The sequence below is a fragment of the Panicum hallii genome, chromosome 2 (genome assembly GCF_002211085.1).
Source record: "Panicum hallii strain FIL2 chromosome 2, PHallii_v3.1, whole genome shotgun sequence".
Classification (NCBI taxonomy): domain Eukaryota; kingdom Viridiplantae; phylum Streptophyta; class Magnoliopsida; order Poales; family Poaceae; genus Panicum; species Panicum hallii.
In genome coordinates, this window is record NC_038043.1 from 6,227,224 (window position 1) to 6,246,399 (window position 19,176).

Consider the following 19,176-nt stretch of genomic DNA (forward strand, 5'->3'; position numbering starts at 1 on the left):
TTAAGGAACATTACTAAAAAAAAGTTTGGCAGGTCAAAACGTATTTTTAGGGGTGTGTGCGGTACCCGTTTCTACTTCTCGCAGATAGAAATGCTATCTTTAGAGGCGGATAACACGTCCATCTTTGAAAATCTATTTTTAGGTGACCCGCCCTTACAAATCAATTTCTAGAGGCGGGTCATGCCATAACCCGCCCTAACAAATTTATTTCCAGAAAATAAAAAGTAAAAAAGAAAAAAAATTGTACCACAGGCCCTTGTACTATCTAAGTATAATTTTTTTGATGAAATATGCACACTTGCATCACTCGGGGTTTGAACCTGCTATAGCAAATATGGCTATAGCAAACACCGCTCATCGCCAGTTTGGTGCAAATCGGCGGTTTGGTGCAAACCGGCGGTGATAGTCCATCAGAAATAAAACCAGCAGTGATAATGGGCGTCGCCGCCGGATCATATGTTCGACAGGTATTACCGCCGGTCGTCCAACGGTGGTAAAAATTTCTTTATTTTTTCTCTCCCTCACGATCCTCTTCCACTCCCATCTCCTTCTCTCTCACCCCGCTGCTCCTCCACTCCCCCGCCTCCCCTCCCCTACCACCCCTTCCTTCTCCTGCGGACCCTCCCCTACAACGACACGAGGGGCCGCGGCGTGACGGCGGCGCGAGGCCACGGCATGGAGCCGCCCCTCGCCCTTCCCACACCACAGCCGCTCCCCTCCCCCGGCCCTCTCCCGACGAAGGGGCCGCGGCGAGCGAGCGGCGCACGCGGAGCGGAGGCGAGCGTGCGGAGGCGGGCAGAGCCGCGGGAGGTGCGGTGCGAGCGGATTATCTATTTTTTTGTGTTTTAAAAAAGTATCACCGCTGGTTGGTCCAATCCATCACCGCTGATCTTAATCTAACAGGTCGTCGAATCGACAGTTTGCTGTTTCTACCCCGACGGTGATAGGACTACCTGTACTCGTGTGGTGGAGCCTTCTTCGGTTCTCCCACGCCATGAGTGAAGGAAATAAAGGCACGCGCAACATGAATCTGTGTCTCATTTCGTTCCATTAATGGAGCGCCTGGATGATCGATTGTTGCGCAAAGACGTCATCCGTCATGTTTAAACTTTTTCTTTGGTTCACACGTTTGCCCCTGCAGTCGTCTCCAACTCGATCTCCGTGTGTGTCTCGACTCTTTAGATTTCTCGTTTTTCCCCTACAACTAGCTAAAAGGTGATAGACCAGCCCAAATTGTGAGAAATGTCGTCTCTCTTTTTCTCCCCCTATCTCTAGTCTCTCAATTCTTACTCCTAAATTATTCCTGGTTATTTTCCTATGGACCATTCATGCGTCTTCTCTCTGCTATTCATATGCTTGAAATATTTTCCTCGCAAAAAAAAATGCTTGGAATCCAAACGAGACGTTTATTTTATCCTTATGGAGTTGTGGTTTCTTGTTCCACATTTGTCAATTCTAGGAGGCCTCAGTATTGATGATCGCCACCCTATCCATCCACTTCCAAACCGCTACCAGCTATTCGAAACATTCAGTAGGAAAACTTGACAAAAATCAAAACTGCTCTACTTTTCTTGGTTTAAATATGACTACTTAAATTATTCTTACTTATGAGAGGTTACAAGTCCATTACACAATATTCATATAATCCAAAAAGAAAAAAAAATCAAAATTCTCATTCATCATTCAACTGCCGGTGTAACTTATTTTCAATCAAAATTGCTAATTTGACAGACAAAAAGCCCCTAAAATACAGATTTGTGCACTCCAACGACAGACAACACAAGGAAATATCAAGGACCGTAAGAATGCATAGTGTTGCCAAAGAAAATGAACTTATTCAAAATTCTTATCCATTATTCAACAGTTGATGTTGCCCATATTAAATTATAGGTATTAATTTGTCAAGGGAAAAGATCTCTAAAATACTGATTTGTGGTGATAGATTATGCCTTGACCTGTTCTGCACCCCAATTATTTGAGCTTTGTGGGCCCCACCACAGAAGATCTTTCCACAGTCAACGGTCCACAGCCAGTACCTCTTATGTTCTCTTGTCAACTCGACTGTCACGTAAACTCCGATGACAGCAGGTCAGCAGCAAACGGAAGCTGCAAGAGGACAGCAAGAACCAGTGCCCCCGATCATCAGGTCCATCGAGCAAGCGATCAGCTCTCAGCACCGGCCGGCGTAAGGCGAGCTACCGGCGGCGATCCATGGCGTCCCCCTCCGGGTACGAACCTCTTCTGCCGCAGGCGCCCACGCCGGTGGTGGTGGTGTCGCCCCAGTTCTGCGCGCCGGACGTGGTGCCGCTGACGGTGACCAAGAAGGACGCGAGCCTCAGCGGCGGCGACTTCACCGTCACCGACCCCAACGGCGCCGTCGTGCTGCAGTTCAAGGGCAGCGTCTGGAGCGTCCGCAACCGCCGCGTGCTCCTCGACGCCGCCGGGCAGCCCATCCTCTCCATGCACGAGAAGGTAAAACCCACCGACCGAGATCGATCGTCGGCCATCCATTTCTCTGAACAAATTCTCGGATGCTCTAATTTGTTAGGTAGAATTACTGAACAAATTCAACATCAGCTTATTACAGCGCCATTATTACCATTACCAGATCCTTAGTATGCACAACACATGAGAGGTGTTGAGAGGCGACAGCTCGAGCGCCAGCGACCTGCTCTTCACCGTGAAGAGGTCGACGCTCCTGCAGCTGAGGACGGAGATGGACGTCTTCCTGGCCGGGAACACCGCCCAGCCGCAGGCCTGCGACTTCAAGATGAAGGGCAGCTACTTCGACAGGAATTGCGCCTTCTACCTCGGCGACTCTGACACCATGATCGCTCAGGTGAGTTTCTCTACTTGTAAATTGTAATAACCAAGCTTTGGGAGTTTGCAGAATATTCAGATAGCAATTAGCACAGTAATTGTAGTTGACTTGTTCGCCGTTTGGTGCTGCTGCTGCTGCAGATTAGCCGGAAGTACACTGCCTCCACTGTGCTGCTGGGAAAGGACACGTTCAATGTTACCGTGCTCCCTGGCGTTGACCATGTGTTCGTCGCGGCCCTTGTGGTGGTTCTGGACGAGGTCCACAGCAGGGATCGAAACTACTGATGATCCACACACCAATCCGAGCAAGCTTCCATCGAGTTCTACGCCTGTCATGTTATCAGTTATCACAGGTTGTTCTGGTGAACGTGCTAAATAACTGCTTGTGGGATATGCATATGTGCCAAATTATGCTAGCGAGATCAGCTACTGGACGGACTTCGTTTCGTTTATGCTGATGTAGAGTATTGTATATTAATTTACCTTTTGATATAGCGTTATTCTTCTGTGATTACTTCCTGAAGTGCGTATGTTTGTTTGCTTTAAGCTTTTGAATTGTTAAATACCAACCAAAATAAGCCACATCGAGTTTTTCTTTTCGATAACTGAATACTATTATCTCTGATTATATATTTCCCCCCTCAAGATGTAAGTGCCAGAAGATCAGTAGTCTTTGATGCATTTGCGGCAGGAACTGAATGTAATCATCAAATATGCATGCATCCAATTAGTAGTACATTAGAACATCTCCAAGAGTGTCCAAAACTCACATTCAAAAACTAGTTTTAGGAGCAAATGACAAAAACACCTCTCCAACAGTAGCCTAAACCGGTACCCAATCTTTTCGCGCGCCCAATCCAAGCGGCAACTCGAGCCAAGTTTCCGCCGCTAGGCCGCGCTCCCAATCCCCGATGGCCTTCAGCTTTTTTCCTTCCCTCCGTGCGATTTCACCTCCTACCGTTGCTTTTTCTCTAGCCCGTCGACCTCTCTGAATCTTCACAGACGACGCCGGCGCCAAATGCATCCGCCTTCCTCGTCCAGGCGGCCATGGTGCGGGCCCTGCATCTCCCCAATAGCTGTCGTCGTCTCACTCATGGGCAGTGAGGAAGAGACCTGGGATGCACCCATCACCGCTCCAATCCAATCCCGCCGCCCCACCTGCCGTCACATCTCCCCGCCATGAGAGGTCACTGGAAGTCGGAGAAGACAGAATCGAAGCCAATCGATGAGCTGGGGAGGGGCGTGGTTGGAGAGGAGGAGCAACTCATGCCTCTGCAGGCGCACAAACCAAGAAGCTCTGGGAAGTCGTCGTGCTTGTGCCATCCGTGAGCAGATATAGGTTGCTTGTGCTCAAGCTCATCTTTGGCATTGGGATAGGTTACTAGTTAATGCCAAAATTGTTGTAGACCCCCGCTTTGTTTTGTGTATACTAGGCATCAGGCCATCGGCAAAGATGAATGAGAAATTCATAGCTGAGCTCCCGGTAACAACTTTCAATGCAGATGCCTTCTGAATTCACCAATGAAGATAGTTGTTGAATTGAATGAATCTGGAGAGATAAACATGAACTATATCTGCACAAGCATTCCCAGGAGCACGCATATGAGAGTTGTCTTCTCAAATGCATCAGGCTCTTGCGTATCCGATGTAAGTTTGACACCAAAGACAGATGAGAAGCAGCTTGAGTGATCGGATCAGTCGGGAAGAAAAACTGAGATGTGCTCGAGTAGGGAGAGAAAGGATGTAGAGGAGGGGCGCTTGGTGTGGTGGGCCCATATTTGGATGATGTGGCAGCAATTAGATCTATTTTAGGATCAAACTTTTGGAAACTGTTGGACTTGGTAGTTTTTTTTTTTTACTCCTAATACTTTTTGGCAAAGTCCTAAAATAACAATTTTGGATATCTATTTTTTGGCACTTTTGGAGATGCTCTTATAGATTCTTTTTTTTTCAAAACACAGTCCTTTATAATAAATGCCTTTGAGAGATTTAGCTAGTATACCTTGAGAAAAAGAAGTAGAGAAAAAGGAGCAGATACTGAAACCGTTTCAAGCTTTTATTCCCCAAGCTATCGAATTAGTTTCACATGCTTTAATTTTTACCAAGCCGTCAATTAGCTAGTTTCGCAATCAGCTAATTCAAGTCTGCACATGAAAAGTGCTGAAAAAAATAGTTAAAAACACACCGCGCACACATCACGTTAGATTAATGTACGCCCTATATTTGGAAAACAAATATAAGAGAACGAAGACCTCAACGATCGCTGTCGCACAAAGCTCGCTGATCCTTGCACGTACGCCAAGAACGAACCGTCGGAGCCCACCGGCGCCCAAGCGAGCACTACTGCGGCCTGCTTCGCGCCGGCCGGCGCGGCGAGATCCTGATGGCGGCACCGCCGCCGTTCCCGGCGCCCCCGCCGCCGCAGCCCAGCGGAGGCATCGTCGGCCCGTTGCCGGTGGTGGCGCCGCACTTCTGCGCGCCGTACGTGGTGCAGCTGAACGTGCAGGAGCAGTTCGGCCTCCGGGAGGGCGACTTCCTCATCACCGACACCAACGGCGCCGTCGTGATCACGGTCAAGGGCGCCTTCATCAGCATCCACAACCGCCGCGTCCTCTTCGACGCCTACGGCAATCCCCTCCTCTGCATGAAGGAGAAGGTAAACAATTTTGTAGATTCACTTGATGGGAGTGGATCGATGAAGATGGATCCCTGGCTATAGAAAGAAGGAAGGATCCAAGAAAAAAAAAATGAACACTTGTTCTAGTCAAAGCGTAGGAGAGTAAAAAACCATTGCTGAGGTCCTGGCTTCATCATTTCAGATGGTTCTTATCTTTTTTAGCTTGGGCCTTGCATACTAGACCATTGCAAAAATTATTTTCCTTTTCAAAAGGTTCCAAATTCTGAATTAATTTGTCACCACAACACTATATCTCAACCGTTCATATTTAATTGCCCACAAACTGGTTAATTTAAACTTCTGATGATGGCGAATACCAATTATTCAGCACCACTAAATTATGGTGCTTTGACAGGTAATTAGTATGCACAACAGATGGGAAGTGTACAGAGGGGACAGCACCAAATCAAGTGATCTGCTCTTCACCGTCAAGAAATCTTCGATCATCCAACCCTTCAAAACGGAGATGTACATCTACTTGGCTTCGAACACCTCGCATGAGGTCTGCGATTTCAAGATGAACGGTAGCTTCAACGAGAGAGCTTGTTCTTTCTACCTTGGTAACACCAACACCTTGATTGCTCAAGTGAGTACAGAAATACTTCTGATCATGCATGCTTGAAGACTTATTAAAAAGCTAAGTTTGTTTAAAGTGTGATACCATCTGGTTCTGCAGATGCACCGTCAGCATACTGCCACAAGCGTGGTGTTGGGAACAGACCACTACAGTCTCACCGTGTTTCCGAATGTGGACCACGTGTTCATCTCAGCTCTTGTTGTGATTCTACAGGAGCTTCACACGGATAAAAATGATTGATGAGCACAGGGATAATCCAAGCTTCCGTGCATCGATCGAGTTGCGTGGGCGTGTCATATATATGATGATATTATTGTTTCTCTTTTTTATTAGTGTAATTTGATCCAGGATTGCATGTGGAGAATAATTCGACAAAGATTAGTTCAAACTCATTTACTCATGCTGATTTATCTCGATGCATATTTTAGATTTGGCTGGTCATTATTCAGTAATTGCTTGCTCCAGTGCAGATTTGCTTACTGCTTGAATATACATAGGCAGATGCTTTGCTGCCTAGGTGATTCATTCACACCCTCGTACTGGAAAAAGTTCTGACGTTAGCCAATCACAGGAGGTTCAGACTGAAATCTCTGTCAGATGGAGTCTGAATATGAAACTTTTCAGTAGGCACTTTTCAAGCTAGCCCATCAACCTGGGCCTGTAAGGGCTAGCAAGCTTCACTAAAGAATTGTTCTCATATTAAGGATTTAATTATAAACTGAAAAGATTTAAGTATCAGAACCAAAAAGGTAGAGCAATATCTCTCTCTCTCTCTCCTCTACATCTACTCAATCAGAGCACGTGTTTAGCCAGGGCTCTTGCATGAGAGCCCCTCTTTCCCTTCCATTAAAAAGAAGATATTAATGATATTTTAAGTTATTTTAAATAGAAAATATGGATAATTTGGAAGAAAGCTAGATCCAATAACTCTACATTGATTGCTTACTTCTCCAAGCCTCTGATTCCAAGCTTTGCAATTGCAAATCACTTTCGCCTCCTCACACTCTGTTTCGGTTCCAGTCAATTGGGATGCATTTTACTGATCATTTTAGTAATTAGTATATGGCTGACTGACTTGAGCAGTATACTTGTTCAACTCCATCCGGTACAGTTCTAAGGTACAAAATCCGGTTCTTTACTAAAAGTTGGCGCAAGGCGCTCACAGAAGTCAGTCCCTGCACCAAAATTAGGCAAAGTGCTAAAGCAAGTGGACATCATGGCAGCAGTATATAGAGTTCATTTTGCCATTGACATGGAAAAGAAATGAAAAATTCTAGGAACCAGAAATCCGAATGTTTTACTTTGAAAATTTTCATAATCTAGCGGTTGACATGTCCCTGCTTTGAAAGTACATAGCTAAGCTGATAAAATCTTGAATTGGCAAAAAGAAAAAAAAGGGAAATAAATTTTTTCCTCGAATACGTAGGAGAGCTGCGTATCTTTGTATTAAGGAGAGGAGAGGAAAATAAACTCATCAAAAGATTTTGGTTCAACCCTAGCGTTCGAGGTTGAGGTTACCAGAATCCACTAAATAAGATACAAAGCCATCACAGAGCTTGATCTTTGACCAAATTAGTTACGATTTTATTGCTACAAACATTGAAGAGCCGAAGGCTTTGTTTTCGAGACCGTACTACCCAGTCAGGCCGCATCTTATATTTCAGGGTGGAGAGGTAATTAGGGAGGACTAGGAACTCGGAAAATTGTTCCAAAGTGAGAATGTCGGCTATTTTAACAAGAAGTTAGAAAGCTTGCCGCATGATGTAGCAAAATTAAGAACTTCAAACTCTGACACCTTATTCACCATCTACAATTTTTTTCTTGCGGGCAATCTAACAATTTTCTCTACGTATGTCCCAAGAAAAACCTCCGCCAGGACACCCCAGGACTGCGCACCGCGAGAGCAAACACCCAACACAGCATCGCCGTTCGCCGGAGGATCTCGGCTGATCCCAATGGCAGCGGGGCCATTGGCGGTGGTGGACCCACGGTTCTGCGCGCCGCGCGCGCTGCCGCTGACCCTGGCCATGAACCTCACGCGCGGCGGCACCGTCCCCGACGCCGGCGGCGCCGTCGTGTTGCGAATGGACGTCCCTTTCCTCCGGCTCCTCCACCGCTTCCTCCTCGTCGACGTCGCCGGCCGGCCCCTCCTCGCCGTGCAGAGAAAGGCCCCGGCCGATCATGGTTTGAAGATTTTTTTTTGTCAATGATGAATGCATCATCTGGAGATGCGTGTGTGCAGATGCGCCGTCAGATTTCTGCCGCGGGCGTACTGCTCGGGAAGGACAGCTTCAGTGTCACCGTGTCCCCGAACGTCAACTACGTGTTCGTCGCGGCTCTTGCTGTGATGCTACACGAGATTCACATGGATGAAAGAGACAGATGACCAAAGCATAAGCATGTACACAGCGATCCAGGCCGTTGAGAACTAACTTGCAATGCTGTTATTTATAGTGTAAACCAATTGAGGGTTGCATGCAAAATTGTGCTATTATTGTAGATTTGCCTGGAAAAATTTGGTCAGGGCGGATGACTTGAGTATTAGAGCAATGACTTAATTTGCCACAGATTTTACATTGTTGGGAGGACCATAAAGGATAGGTTGATGCTGAGAAGATGTTCAACACACATATTATCATTTATTGTTTCATCTATCTTTTTTTTTAAGAAAAAATGGTAGAATAATGAGTGGTGGCAACGTTTTCTCCAGTGTGCAGTTCTCTGATATTTACTTTGAAAATTGGTAGATTAATTGAGTGATAGCAATGTGTCCTCTGGTATGCCAAACACCTTTTTTTTTCATGAAACATACATGGCACTCATTTTAGGCAAAGAAAACATACATGGCACTCATTTTAGGCAAAGTCGGCCTGATGAAATCCTAACCTGCAAGTACCTACTGAAACTCATTAATTCAGCCTTCTTCAGGGCTTCCCAAACTACAATATATATATTTAGAGAAGTACAAGATACATATATATGGAAGTTCGTTCCAACCATCAAACATTCAAATAAGATATCAAATCCCAACCATCAGACATGCTGATTGATCACGAAATAGCACATGCAGCTTGACAAAGAAAGGTCAAGCACCCAACTTATATTGGAAGTTGCCTTTCTTCCTTTTCTTTAATTTTAAGAGAAACCATCATTAGCATATTCAGGGGACTACAATTCTCCAAGAGAAATTTTCGAATAATGAATTGGTATTCACGTCTTTGCTTATGAATTTGACACAAAAGACACAAATTTTATTGTGTTATGATTTTCTGTATTGTGCATACAAGCACAATACAACCATAGAGCAATCATGCATACACAAAACAACCACAGTACTGGAGCAACCTGTTCAAAGCTTAACACTGAAAACATAAAGGATCCATCTTAAAACTTCACAAATCCAGCACATAAAAACTACACAAAAAAAAGTGTGGTCTCTGACATTTACTCTAAATAAAGGTAGAATAAATGAGTGATAACAATGTTTCCTCCCGTGTGCCAACATATATAAATCATTTCTTTCTTCAGGTAAACAGAACACTTGTTTGAGCCTGTAAGTACTCAACCTGAAATTCTAATCTCCAAGTACCTATTGAAATTAGTTGGTTAATATCTACTCAAACTAGTTAATATATATAACCATCTTCAGGGCTTCCCAAAATATACATTTCCTTGAAAATTTCCTAATAACCATCTTCGATAGTGACACATACATATACCAGTAAGTTCCAAATATATGCTTATAGTTATGGGCAAGATTCAAGACAAAAGTGTTCTTAAATCTCAACCACCAAACTTGCGAATAAATTGCGAAGAGCATATATATAGCTTTCGCAGAGAAAGGTCAAGCACCCCGATTTATGTGGGTCTACTCTGTTTTTTTCTTTTCATTAACAAAAGCCAACATCAGCATATTCACGAGATTACAATTCTCCAAGTGAAGGTAAAACATCTTTTGCAGAAACTCAAATTGGCGTTGGATGTAACTTAATATTTTCTAGTGCGTTGGGTATAAGTAGATCTTTAAAAAAACACAAATATGAAGTATTAATATTCTATAATGTGCATATGGACGCACACAACACAAGACAGCAATCATGCAGACCCAATTATTCATGCTTCAAACAACCAAACACTGTAAGATGTCTATGCAAAGCTGAGCACTCGAAAAGGAAAAGAGTCCAACCTAATAAAACACGTACGTACGAACACCACCAAGATCCTGGCACTGTAATATCTGACAGAACTCCATTAACACCGCACATAGGACAACAGCTCAGAAGGCTCAGAAGCACAAGGTGGAACGCCATGACCGCCGCTCGTCACCGCCGCCATGGTCCCGGGCAAGCCAACGTTGCTGGTGATCTGTTGGCGATGACGGTGGTGACCGCCTCCTGATGTTCAGGTTCAGCCAGGTGATCCAACCTCTGGCCGGCCAAGAAGCTGACCTCCTCCTGCAATTTCTGGCCTTGGATTGGGACATGGATTGGTACGACGGTGGCGGTGAGATCGGCGGCATGGCGTTGGCGGCCGAGGCCGGTGTGACGGAGCTCTTGGGCGTGCCGGGCTTGGACTCCCACAAGAAGGGCACGGTGCCGGCGCCGAGGCTGTAGTACACCCTGAAGGACGCGTTGGCCACGTTTGAGCGATCCCTTGAGAGGATCCTCGAGCTGAACAGCTTGGGCCCTTCTTGCTTACCGGAGCTCATCTGCTCATATGAGAGTGAGAGAGAGAGAGAGAGAGAGAGAGAGAGAGAGAGAGAGAGAGAGAGAGGGTCTTGCTCTTTGCGAAGATGCTTACAAGTTGCAGCGACCGAGCAAAGGTGTGTGGCACAACACGTACACAATTGAATGAGGGATGTGAATGCGAGGGAGGGGTTTGTTTATATATGGGTCCGTTGGTTCGATTGGGATCGCTTTTTTGATTGGCTTGATGATGAAGACAGTACGTACTGGGACAAAAAGTTATTTGTTGGGGTGCCTAGCAAAAGGAAAATGTGTTGCTGCATGGGTGGCAATTATGTTGAGCTTAGGTGATAATGACCATGATTAATGGTGCATTATTGTTAGGCAAAAATGGTGTCTAGTTGTTTATGGTTGTCTAAAGAAGATGGTGGACTAAGTACCAAGTTGGATCCAAAAGGAAATTAGGGGAGAGATTAAAAGTTGAAGAGGTGACCTCACGATGGAAAAAAAAAACTTCACAAGTGCCCACCTTGTCTATAGACACACATCTTATTCACAAAGAATTGGTAAAAGAAGTATAGTTCATCCTCGACCACCATTTGGTTGAGATAATTTTGTAATCCTTCTTATTTATTTGACATACCAGGGTGCATGCCAATCTTTCAAAAATTGTCTGATACCATTAGCATATATAAAAAATTTTATGTTTGCCACATGGAAAATGTTAATAGTATATTTTCCATCAAAAGGTGGTACTATATTATAATATTCAAATACTTTGCTGACATATAATTAGGAATGTAATTAAAGAGCATACGGTGAAACTCCTTCAGAAGTCCTAACCGACCCGAGAAAAGGAAAAACGGAGTAAGTACGAGGGAGCAAATAAAAGGACTGTACTTACATCAACTAGCTTAACCAATCCCTACCTGATGGTGTCATCTTACCTATCTATACTGCAAATTAGTGCACTAAAGGATCAAAACAGGGGAGGGTTAGTGACAAATGTCCACCTAAAGGACCAATGTTCAGATTAACTTATCCGCCCGATGTTTCCCTGCGAAGAAAAGAATTTTGGAATCTTTCAAAGATCAGAAAGGTACATACGCGAATTGAGCTTGCAACTACTTACCCTCTCAACATGCACCCGTTAAGTACTAGTACAGGGTACTTTAATTTATGCTCTTAAAGACCTTTTACAAAAGCAGGTCTTTTGCAACAGGATTATTAGACAATACCTTTTTTTTTGCTTTATTGCTTTGTTGTCTGATTCCAAGGTTTTTGCTTCGGCGTCACCAGAAACAGGAGCGGAGAGGTAGTAGTTCAACCTAGTGGCTTCTAGCGGCTTGTCCATAACCGGGAGACTTTGAACAATGGTGGTCATAGATTGTGAACTGATGATATGCGGTAAGGTACTATGGTCGGTACAAGTTCAACTTCTTCCTTTTTGATCTCCCTTCTAGCGGATTGAAATCTTCTACAAAAACTGGAAAAAGGTTACACATATTTAAGCACCATTGAACTGGCGAATCAGAAGAGTGTCGAATTAAATAGGTTGAGATATGGAGTAGATCACAGACGGAAGAATAGTAGCTAGGTCCAAGGATCTGGCCACGTGATTGTCCACTGTCTTTCAATGATCGTCTCCCTGTGGTACAGAGGCCTACGAACAGTCACAGGAAATGAAAGTTATTTCTCACTAATTAACCCATCGTATTATGCAGATGAATAGGCAACTTTCAAAACAAAATCATTGATATTGTAGCAATCAGTTCATCAGTTGTCCTCGTACACATCGAAATGCAACGATGAATTTCAGATACTATATCGTATATATTGACGTGCAACGGCTTTTGCGCTACTTGCTCAATCCTTAATAACTCAAATGGGGGGAATATGATTTTCATTAATTCACTACGGTGCATGATTCCTATAGATCTAAGCAGAAGTTGGGTATGTGTTACTAGTTATTAGTTTACTTACATTTGTTTCGCTATTAACGTCTTCTTGCAACTTTTGATCGCTACTTCAACTTATATACAATCATAATAAATTTTGAAAGAACATTTTATTATGGAAATATGTTTCATTCGCTAATCCAATCATATAGTGCCCATGTAATTAATGGGTTTTATTTCTTAAATTAATTTGGGAGCTTCGCCTGCACGATTTATAGAACATCTTCCATTTATCAACAGAGATAGTATTTTGTAGAAGTGTGTGGATAATTGCCTAGCAAATAGTTTACTTAAGATGCATTGACACTTCTGAATACACAAATCCAAGCAAAACATAGTGAATAAGCACACAAATAACCCACTAACTGGAGGTCGGTAGACGCCCATGTTGTTGTAATCGAGCTAGTAGAATAGTACCGAAAGCTGCCTAAAACAATAGTGGCGAAAAACACTCCCTACCAGAACCGTGGAAACACAGTTTGCACGAAAGGGATAAGCTGCAACTGCAAGCGAATTCATATACAGTTTGCGGTTTCAATTGACCAGCTTTTCATAACTCTGCCGGCCGGGTCACACCAAATCTGTCAAGAATTCTGAGCGTACAAAGACAAGAAGAACCGAACTAGTCCAAATGCATGGTTCACTTTTACGAGCCAGTCCGTTCATAAAGGCGATAGGATGCTAGCTTGCATTGACAGGCCTGTGTACGCTGCAAGTGCAGTGCCGTTTCGTCAGACTGTTTCAGACAGTGAGATCATTGATTAGACTTGACCATATCAACCTGCTGATTACACAAGAATGCACGTTAACGACCAGCATGATTTGTCTATACTTGCTGTGGCTGCATTGCACACTTAGCTTCTACAAGATCTTACCAAGGGAAGAAGAGACAGTGTCGTCGTTGTGCAAAAGATCACGAGAGTATTGTAAGCATTAGATTGACCGGATCATGTTATCAGTCAACAGGCACGAAATTGTCGTGGATTAGTTCAGCTAACTTTACAACTTGTTGCTTCCAAGTTGCTGGCCTTGGAGTAAAAGTTAACTACTGCAGTTGGTAATAGCTAGCATACTTCATGTGCACGTGCCTTGTAGGTCAGTGGCAGAGCTAGAGGTCCAGTCCATCACCTAGATGTGGTCTCAAATATATTCCATTTTTTATTAAATATGCATATAATCAAGCTTATGCAACTCCAATTATTCTAAAATAAATCTGTTGAAACAAGATGTAGCCTAGGCAATTATGCACTAGAAACCTAGGGTATTGATTGCATAGACAGAGCCCCCAATCAATCCTTGTATATACAGCTGTTGAGTGTTGAGTTGAGAAAGACAAGAGATTAGTGTACTGATCATACCGAAGCTAACACGACGGCAAGCAAATAACCCTCAGATTGCTTCGTCTATAATCATCCAAGTCATCTCCAGTAGTTGTCCCCAATACTATCTGCAAGCACCTCCTATACTCCGGCCAGGTGATCCATCCATCCACTCACTGACCGCTTTCAGAAGTCGAGCGTCATCAGCTTTGCCGACGATGAGACATCGGCATACATGGCCCTCTTTCCGCCATGCCCTCCTCTCTCAATGCAACTTCTGTTAGAATGTCACTGGAACTCTTTCCTTAACTTGGTTTTTTGTTTTTTTCTTTTGATGAAACATAGCTTCGAAATTTCAACATAACATGTTCAGAGCTGCAAGATTTTGTAGACATTTGGCTGGATTTTTTCTTCTGTTCAGTTTTGCTCCAGCTCAACTCTGAAACTTTGGTGTTTCAGTTCTGATGGCACTCGAAGATCACCGCGTGTAAATCTCAAATCGACCAGTAGTGTCCATGGAAAGGAAAACAAGTTCAGCCAGCAAATTGGCGATTCTTACAGAGACGATAGCCACTGCAATGACGCGCGTCAGATCAATCAAGCTACGGATCGGATGGGACTCAATCAAGTATGTGGGTTGTTAGGGCGTCGGCGTCGTGGCTGTCGCGGGGAACAAACGTGATGCCAACAGGCAAAGCAGGCGATGGAGGCCGCCACCACCGGCGCCGTCGCTGTGCCGTAAAACACGTACGCGACCGGTGCTCGACGCGGACGCATGGTATGCCGTCCTGTTCAATTCTGAAGACGTGGATATGCGTAGCAACGCATGTAGCTTGACACACGACTACACGAGCCATCGCGAGTCCCCTGGATTTTGGGCGCGGGAAATGGTCGGAGTTCTTCTCTTCTTCTTTTTTTTTTACTCGATCGAGAAAAGCTTCCTTCATTTGGGGGGACGGGGGGTGTTACATTCCAAATGATAAAAGAAAAAAGAAAAAAGTTCATTCAACAATTCCAATTAGTCACTTTGTCCGCTTCACCTCTTGAGCAAAATTTATGCTCAGTTTACTCCTCCAACAATTTCAATTAGTCAAATCTACCCTCTAACGATATTTCTCTTTTTTATTTCTCCACGTACGAATTGAATTTTAAGTTCAAATTTTGTGAGTGGATAGAGAACATGATGTCATATGTTAAAAAATATATTAAGAATTTTCCATGGTTATTTTCATAATTTGAAAATATTTAACACGAAATTTATCAAAAAATACAATTCTGCATGAAAAATATTTATGAAAAAAATTATAATATATTTTTCTAGCTTTGGGCATCATATTATAAGTTATATTGCAAAATTTAAAGTTCAAATTCCACTTGTAAGTGGAGAAATAAAAAAAAGAGAAATCTCATTAGGGGGTAGATTGGACCAATTGAAATAGTTTGAGGCAGTAGTTTGAGCCTAAATTTTATTTAGATGGTTAAGTGGACAAAGTGAATTGTTGAGGGAAGTAAAATGGACTTTTTCCAAAAAGAAATTTATTAACTTTTAGTTACATTTTGTTAACCATTCTATGTAGTAAGTAATCAATCATGGAGACTTAGATCTGCTAGAGCTAATTATTAGCTTGCTAAAATAAACCATGTATTGTTTGGATACTGGCTAATAGTATGTTGGAATCCTGACATAAGTGTATTTTGCCCTTGGTCAGAGGGAAACGCGGGTAGTTGGGATGGAAAAAGTAACTCTTTGCTGACTGTTAGCTTCTTTTAGAGTCCGTTTGGATCCAGGGGTTAACTTTTTTAGTCAGCTAAAATTTAGCTCTAAATAATCCAAACAGAAGGGATAACACATGGGCTAAAAATTAGCCAACTCTCCAACTAAATTTAATCCATTAGTTCTCCAAACCTAGCTAATGAGAGCTAATTTACGGCAGTGGTTAGCAAATTACCAAAATACCTTCGCCAAATCCTATCGTCTCGCAAGCGTGCTTAGTTACAGGGGTATAAATAACTTTTTGTAGTACACAATAGCTAAAGGGTTACCCCAGGCATCCAAACAGTACGGGACTAATTTTAGTCAACTAAAATTTAGACTTCTAAACTTTAGCCATAGCTAAACTTTAATTTTTAGCTCGTCTAAACACGTGTAAATCAGTAGTGAAGTGGCTATAGCCCGTAGCTAGTGGTACTAGATTTCGTTCCTCTTTCTGGAAACACGTCTAAAAATGGAGTGGGAACTCAAGAGAGACTATTTTCTGTGAGGTGGTAAGGGGGACTTATGCCCCCATAGACCCAAAGATGGATCCGTCCCTAGCCCAAATTAGCTCTCTTCAACACGCTAATGGGCTAATAGTAGCCGTGGTTTTGGCTAATAATTAATGAGTTAATGTTAATCTTTAACTGGCTAACCATTAGCCTTTATATCAAAGACTATTGTTTTTTTGAAACAATATCAAAGCTTATTGTTTCAAGAGCTCTTTTAGCTTCTTATGTCCAAATGGTAGGTATTGTGAGGTGGTAAGGGGGACTTATGCCCCCATAGACCCAAAGATGGATCCGTCCCTAGCCCAAATTAGCTCTCTTCAACACGCTAATGGGCTAATAGTAGCCGTGGTTTTGGCTAATAATTAATGAGTTAATGTTAATCTTTAACTGGCTAACCATTAGCCTTTATATCAAAGACTATTATTTTTTTTGAAACAATATCAAAGCTTATTGTTTCAAGAGCTCTTTTAGCTTCTTATGTCCAAATGGTAGGTATTGTGGATCTAAAACTAATCCATGCATCATAGTTCAAGTCTGCACTCAACTCTATTTAGAATTATATGTGCACTATGCGTGCTCCTGATGAGAAAGCTGGTACCTGCTTAAGTAATTTGTAGCGTGTGTAGTAGACTCATGCATGAGTAATTTGTTAGTTTCTTTGTTTCTAATCTAAAAGGCGGTGAGCTTGCCAAAAGAAACAGTTAAAGGACCTCTAAAAGTTTCATGTCAACGGCAACATAACTTATGTGTAATGTTTCAATTTTTAATTAAGCTAGCTAGTCCCGGTTGTAGTTTGTACACTGGAGGAACTAAATCTTTGGACGACGACTAAAAATTATAGGGAAGCAGGCATTTTTCCTTTTCTATTGCACTGTTTGGGGTACGAGCCATCAGCGTCTCCAGCGTCGTCCAACTAGTGTAGCTTTGGTGGGAGAAAGCGCCGTTTGCCTCCATTCCTCTCGGCAAACCGTGGTAGGTTGGATCTGCTTTTCGTCGTGGCGTGAGTACGCGTCCGCCATGCTGAGTCGCTTGGTGCTTTCTTGCATAGGTAGTAGGCCCCGGCCGGAATAATCTAGACTGTTGTGCAGCTGTTGGAAATGCAGATGGATATGGACAAATGTGCACCTACTGTACGTCCATGCTGCAGGGAATTGGTTGCAAGGGGGCACCTGGAGAAATGGCTCAGCTAGCTTTAGACCCTTTTTACGTGCGAATCTTGGTCGACTGTCTTCATCCCTGCATCCTTGCGTCTCAAATAAACGATTAACAACGGCCCGGAACAGTGCTCGTCTATGGGTGGATATCTTTATTAATTATTCCCTATCTAGTACTTAGTGTATCTATGCGCAATCTTACCTCTACGAACATCTTCGAAAGATTGAGTCGGTAAATTTTCGAGATTGATAAGATTATTGTGGGTGCGTCAACGTCGATGGACAACTCAGTTTAGAATATCACCGGAACTTGGAAGCTTGATCGGCGCGTGGGGAGAAGACCGATGACCTCCTTGCAGAATGTCCAGTTCTTTTTGAGTAGTCCGCTAGCTCATCCGATCCCTGTTTGTCTGTCTAGGTGCCGTACTTTGGGTCTGTAATAACTCGCTCTGGTTGTACCTCTTCTCTTGGGCACTCTTGGGGGTCGCGTTGTTTTCATCGACCGCTGGGACTGCACACACCTGAAGCAGGATCTGTGTGCTCTTCTCTTTTGGTGCGACAAAACGCGCTTCCTCTCAGTTGCCGGTGGAAGGGCCTGGTAACCCCTTCCTCCCGCCTTTCCCCCGCTTCTTTCTGCTTGTCAACGCTCCCGTTATCTGAACATACTTTGTATTTCCGTTATGCTATAATGGAAATGGAGGTGCCCTGTTGTCGAAAAAAATTTAAAATAAATTCAAGAAAATACGGCTACCCGCACCGAGTCGAGAATTTAAATCCGGATAAACAGTTTATACCATAGGAAATCTTAACAGCTGAGTTATGCTTAGTGCGCGAGACGCGTGTGATTTGACTCCGTCCATCTTAAAACCTGCCGGCTCAACCTGCCACGGACGTTCGGTGCGCTTTTGGTGGTGACGTGGCTTTCATCCTTGAGAGGATGCCGAGAGTACGCGGATGGACGCGTCCCAACAACGTAATAGACTGTGTATGTAACACGTGAATGAAGAAGCATCAGTTGTTTGCTCGATCCCCGGTATGAGCTATCCCATTGCCGAGTGGACTGGATCGGAATCTAGCTAGAATGGGCCGCAGGTGAGGCCGCATCAGATCGCGAGGTGGATGTGTCCACGCCATCATGGCAAGGACCAAGGAGAGATCGCATGCACCGACTCGTGCTCGTCGATCCATGCATCACTAGTACAGAAATAGTGGCGGCTGAGGAACCGGTATTAAAAGGTCGCAACGCCTTAAAAAAGTATTGGTAAGCACAACTAATTTCTGCAGAAATTAAACTGCAAGGTCTATAATTTTCTTATCACCCTACCTATACAGCACATGTAACTTTAAATAGCATGCTTTTATTTTAAACTAACCCGTAAAAAATACGTATCCAGAACTAATGTTTTTATTAGTTTCGAGCCCAACTCCGATCGGATACATGCTAGAAACGGACAGCACAATCAACGAGCCACGGGGTCCTGGTCCCTTGTCGTCGCCCATCTGCAAACAATTATTGATCGGCTGAAATATTGACCCCTGGTCGGTCAGTTCACCTTCAAATCTTGGGTTTTGATTTCTTCACCTTCAAATCTGGTCGGTACGCCTCGATCGGATTCAGGTCTAGACGAAGACGACAGCGACAAAACAAAAAAGAAAAAAAATGACGATGGAGGTACGTACTGGGCCGATTTCTTGATGGACACCCCGCTCCGTGTTTCCGT

General features: G+C 43.6%; 3 protein-coding genes across 4 annotated transcripts; 2 read left to right on the top strand and 1 right to left on the bottom strand.

Annotated features, from left to right (window-relative positions):
* Positions 1–1,888: 1,888 nt before the first annotated feature.
* On the top strand, positions 1,889–3,334 carry LOC112882305 (protein LURP-one-related 15-like). Of its 2 annotated transcripts, none has more exons than XM_025947330.1 (3): positions 1,889–2,472; positions 2,578–2,839; positions 2,962–3,334. In XM_025947330.1, the coding sequence occupies exons 1-2, from the start codon at positions 2,212–2,214 to the stop codon at positions 2,614–2,616; spliced, it is 300 nt and encodes a 99-aa protein (XP_025803115.1). In that variant the 5' UTR covers positions 1,889–2,211; the 3' UTR covers positions 2,617–2,839; positions 2,962–3,334. The 2 variants fall into 2 exon arrangements, with proteins under 2 accessions (XP_025803115.1, XP_025803116.1); XM_025947331.1 differs by having other exon boundaries at positions 1,947–2,472; positions 2,609–2,839.
* Positions 3,335–5,203: 1,869 nt separating this feature from the next.
* Positions 5,204–6,417, top strand: LOC112880809 (protein LURP-one-related 10-like). Its single transcript, XM_025945558.1, has 3 exons — positions 5,204–5,476; positions 5,853–6,083; positions 6,174–6,417. The coding sequence occupies exons 1-3, from the start codon at positions 5,204–5,206 to the stop codon at positions 6,312–6,314; spliced, it is 645 nt and encodes a 214-aa protein (XP_025801343.1). The 3' UTR covers positions 6,315–6,417.
* Positions 6,418–10,359: 3,942 nt separating this feature from the next.
* LOC112880810 lies at positions 10,360–10,782 on the bottom strand. Its single transcript, XM_025945559.1, has one exon. The coding sequence runs from the start codon at positions 10,780–10,782 to the stop codon at positions 10,360–10,362; it is 423 nt and encodes a 140-aa protein (XP_025801344.1).
* Between the last annotated feature and the right edge of the window lie 8,394 nt (positions 10,783–19,176).